The sequence below is a fragment of the Egretta garzetta genome, unplaced genomic scaffold, assembly GCF_000687185.1.
Source record: "Egretta garzetta isolate BGI_Z169 unplaced genomic scaffold, ASM68718v1 scaffold51, whole genome shotgun sequence".
Taxonomy (NCBI): domain Eukaryota; kingdom Metazoa; phylum Chordata; class Aves; order Pelecaniformes; family Ardeidae; genus Egretta; species Egretta garzetta.
In genome coordinates, this window is record NW_009258549.1 from 1,561,895 (window position 1) to 1,566,712 (window position 4,818).

The 4,818-nt window shown below is 41.6% G+C and overlaps 1 protein-coding gene across 1 annotated transcript in view; it reads right to left on the minus strand.

Annotated features, from left to right (window-relative positions):
- The window catches only part of RBFOX2 (RNA binding fox-1 homolog 2), a 56,998-nt gene that overhangs the window by 21,636 nt on the left and 30,544 nt on the right, over positions 1-4,818 (minus strand). Inside the window, exon 5 of the mRNA XM_035903228.1 lies at positions 387-479. Within this exon, the coding sequence (XP_035759121.1) occupies positions 387-479 (93 nt within the window). The remainder of the gene's footprint in view (positions 1-386; positions 480-4,818) is intronic.

The window sequence follows — 4,818 nt, forward strand, 5'->3', positions numbered from 1 at the left end:
CCTGCTTTCTTTGGACACAGAGTTAGAAGTCGGACAGTACTCTTTCAGTTAGTTTTGTTCAGGCCTGTAACAGGAAATCGGAGCCTCGCAAACTGAAGCAAAGGAAAAATCAAGACAGCAGAAGGGCAAAAATTTGGAGTGGGTGGGAAAAAAACTTAATAAAAGAAGAAAAGAAAAGAAAACAAAAATACCCAAAACAACAATAAAAATATTCCGTAAGGGGTGTAAACTTTTATACATTTCAGTGCAGGGAGGTGAAGGACACAGACACAAACACACACGCACACACGAGACTGGGATCCAAATGTGAAATAAGTGAGGCAAGACACAAAAAGAAATCAAAAGAATAAATATAAAGAAGAAATTGAATTACTGAAGACATGCACCTCGATTTTACGGCCCTCTACCACGGTGCCGTGTAATTTCTCCCTGGCCCTGTCTGCATCAGCACTATTCTCGAAAGTTACGAACCCGAATCCCTGCATGCAGCGGGAGAAGGGGGGAAAACATGCACATCGTTATATATTGAAATACTGATCTCTAGGTAAATAGAGAAAAAATATCACAGTATGAAATCGACATCAGCACAACTCAGCAATAACCTCCTAGAGTCACATTGTTGGTTCATGCATGTTTCATAAATGAAAGAAATTAAATTCAATAAAATAAAGGAACTGTAATCATAATAAGAATAAGAGTAATTAAAAAAAAAAAAAAGAAAACATAAAAGCAATTGAGGCCAGACCAAAAAAGAAGTACAAAGTTACTCGAGACAATTTTTGTTTGTTTCTTTTGTTTGCTTGTTTAAAAACACTAAACCCTGCTCCGACACAGGCAAGCTGGTCAAGCCCAAGTGGGGCTTCTCTCCCCTCTGCTCGGTAACACGCATGCTTTGCAGGACCCCCCGCCCACCCCAGACACAGTACAGGACATCGACACTGAGCAGCACTTCGTTCTCTTGAGAAACTGCTACGAGAGCGAGCAGCGATCTGAGTTCACGCCTGGCACCAGGAATTCTGCGAAGCTTTGGGCATACCAAACACTGAACCTTGTTTTTCCCACCTGTAAAATGGAGACAATAATAATTACCTACCTTAGAAAACTGCTGAGAGGAAGGGCTGTTTGTAAAGCATCCCTTGTAAGCTCTTCGGGGCACAGCTGATGTCTACTCTTACGCCTGTAACTTCCCTAATAATGCATGGGGCCCTGAAAGTAACCAGGGCTTCCAGGTGGCAGCATCAAATAAACATTACTTAACACCGAGATTTAGAGTATCACATACTCTGGGTTCCAAATTTTCCTATTTATGAGTACTGTGTGGGATTTGAGCGTAAACCTAAATACCGATTCATCGGTAAAGGCAGGTTTTGCCTGACACTGATGGCCTGCTGCTGCCTACCTCCCACCCTGCTACCCATCTTACTGGGCTGTGTTCCGAGATGGCAACCTCTGCGCCGTGGACAGTACCAAACCTCTGCCTAGTTAGGCCATGAAGGTTGAGAAAAATTGATGTGCCCTGTTTGGAGCAACCACAAAGGCTCGAGGACTACTGAAACGTCCCTTCAGTTAGACGAATTTGGGTTTACCGCACCCACGAGGGCACATGCGATGCGCCTCTCCCACACGCTCATGCTGCTGCCAGCTCACGCAGGCGCCTAACAGGGCAGGGGACGAGACCATGCTTCCTTCCACGGAGATGAGCGCGCTGACATTAAACCAGAGCCAACGTGACTAAGCGAATTAGGATTTTAACGGTAACAAATGGTATCTTACAGGCAACTGTGATGAGATACTCTTTACGTCACTACAGAGAGCGGGGCCAAACAAAAAAAAAAAACAACTTTGCAGCACTCTGCTTCTAGGGTATTGTAAGAACAGGAGTAACTGGCTCCTGTGGCTTGGTATAGAGAAAATACCGGTTGAATATAGAGAGAGGAATCTCTGCTGGCTCTGATACTGTCAGGAGCAGGAAAAACAAAGCTTGCACTTGCTGCAATGGAAACTCCTGACATTAGCTGGAGAGCAAGGTGATGCAAGTGATCCACGGCCGTGCCTCGTCAGGGAAATGGCATGCTAGCCTCCTGGCCCCCTCCGTGCAGCTCGGGGTTGGTATGTTAGGACTCGACACCCCCTCACCCCCCAAAAAAAGCATCTTGATTTCTAAGCACTGTTAGCAACAAGACACAAGCAAGCCATCATTCTTCAAGTGCTTTTTAAAGGTCTCTACAATACTAATCTTAAAAAGCCCAAGCCATTTGCGCATGCTGGCCTTTATCATCCACAGCTAGGTTTCCAGCACAAAACTGCTACGCATTTGTAAAATGTGGGTTGTTTGTTTGTTTTGTTTTTTTTTTCTTTTATTCCCCCTGAACAGCAAAATAAAGAACTTAGCCAAGTCCTGCAATGTTGAGATCATCGAGCATGCTCCTTTGGACTCCAACCCAATAATCTAAAGCTTCAGATAATTTCATTTCTCCAGCTATAAATAAAAAGCTATAATAAATAACAAACTGATGCCTTTTTCAGAACAGCATAGAAGTTTTCTGTTCAAATGAATTAAAATTGGAGCTACAAGAGATCGGGGCTAACAAAACAGCCCAACTGCATATAACGCTCAAATAGGTTGCAGGGAACCGGGGGGGTGTGCAGGGGTGTAAGTAGCAAAGCTGATTATGAAGGGACAGGGTATCGTGTCTGCTTCAAAGAACCCCTACAGAGAAAGGCAAGACTGAGAAATAGAGCAACACCTTTCCCTGTGGTTCTGTGTAATGGGGAAAAAGCATCTTTAAAAGGTTGGGGGAGGAGGGGAGGTAAAGACTGTAACAGGAATCTCTATTTCCCTCTTCTCTTTTTACATGAAAATTTCTGTTTGCTCTAGACAAGCCTGTGGAGACCAAATGAAATTTATGTCTTCGGTGACGATGTGAACTGAAAGCTGGAGAGCATAGGGAAGGCAATTTTTTAGACATTAATCTGTGCAAGCTAGAACCAAACTAAGGCTGTTTTAATTCACATTTGTTTGCAATTAGTGAAGTCTGTGCAGGATTTTAAAAACCACATTATCATTAAATATCTTTAAACTGACTAGGAATTTTCATTGGTTTTAATAAGTTAACTCCAGGCAGGGTACAGTCCACATACAGACTATATGAAAGTTATTAATTATGTGAATTAAAACAGAATTAATCCGATTCTCAACAACATGACTAATTAACCATAACTTTTGTTTTATTGACAGATCAGTCCTTAGCTTGTGCAACTCTCTTTGTTGAGAACCATTTCATGTCAATGCTGAATTAACGCTTTACATGGCTGACTATGGCAGAGTCAGTATTTGCGTCCCCTTGGTTTGTCTTCTTAACGCATCTCTTAGACATTCAAATTTTCATCAGGAAAAGTAGGTGAGCCATGCTTGACGTCTTTCTTATCTAAGTTTAAAAACTAGCAATTATATATACGTATTTTTGATGTGGGAGAGAAAAAAAAAGCACATACAGATAATTTTAATTCCTTCTCACAGGTGACCTGTAAAGAATAGGGATTAATATTTACCTAAATACATATACAACAAACAATTCTCAGCTTTCCCTCCCATATAGAGGGGGGGAAAAAAAAAAAAAGAACAAAAAATAAAAAGAGGTGGCAGATGACCCATATTTACTAGCTTAGCTTTATAGCAGGTACTGGTTTGCTCCATAGTAGCAGGTATGGAGCCGGAAGAACAGAAGACACAATCCTAGGGTAAAAAAAGACTTAAGGCTTCTAAAATTTAGATTATACAAATCGCTTGTGTTTAATAAGGCTGTTATGATAACAAGGCTGAAATTTTCAACAATTCTTCTCTACCAGCAACTGCCTGGAACTTCTCCCAAGCAGAAAATCAGTTTAACCCTCAGAGTACCCAGTGAACACGAAATAACCCCAGCAAACATTTTTAGGACTGGTGAGTAATTTGCAGTGCCAGACTACCCCTTTTTACCCAAAGGTTTATTCAAAGGGCCTGAAGAGACCGAGTAACTGCCACCCTTTTAGTCTGGCCTCAGACTCTGCAATAAATAACAAGCAGCATGATGAGCAGTGGAAAAAAAAATAATAAATGTGTGTATATATATATATAGTATTTGAACGTTTCCATCTCTGAAGAATGAGAAAGAAAATTTACCATGTAACCGTAAAGGGAGAAATCAAAAGCAGACGGTTCTCCTGGGTGTGGCCAGAACACAGAAATTAAACAAAAAAACAACAAAAAAATAAAATAAAGTAAAATAATAAAAAAAAAAAAAAACCAAAAGAAACTAAACAGAGCCCCTTGAAATCCATGCATTGTTAACCCTTCATTTGTCACGGAGTTTAGACCAGTCACCTCAGCAGCAGCGTCTTTGCCTTGTACCAACTGGAGCATGCAGCCAGCAACCGGCCTTGCCATTATCTGCTGCTGTGCTCATTTTTAACCAAGTTGTTGGGTTGGTTTTTGGTTTGGGTTTTTTTTTTTTTTTAATTATTCCTTATTTCCATAATAAACAAACTTTTAGGAGCCTGAAAAAATGGCCAAGGAGACAGCAGTTTAGGCTACCTGTTTCCAAGGCATCTGGAGAGAGTAGGAGGGTTTCAGCTATAATCCACCTGAGATGAGCAGGACCGAATGCACCAACAAGAAACACAGCACGAAATTCAGAACCACATTATTGAAGTTACACACGCAAATGCACACTTCAAATTGGGGAGGGAATCTGCGTAAACCGAGCTGCCACCATTCCAGCAGCTCTTCCAGCTCCCCCCTGCACCTGTGCCGCACTTCTGAGTGCGTGTATCCTCAAA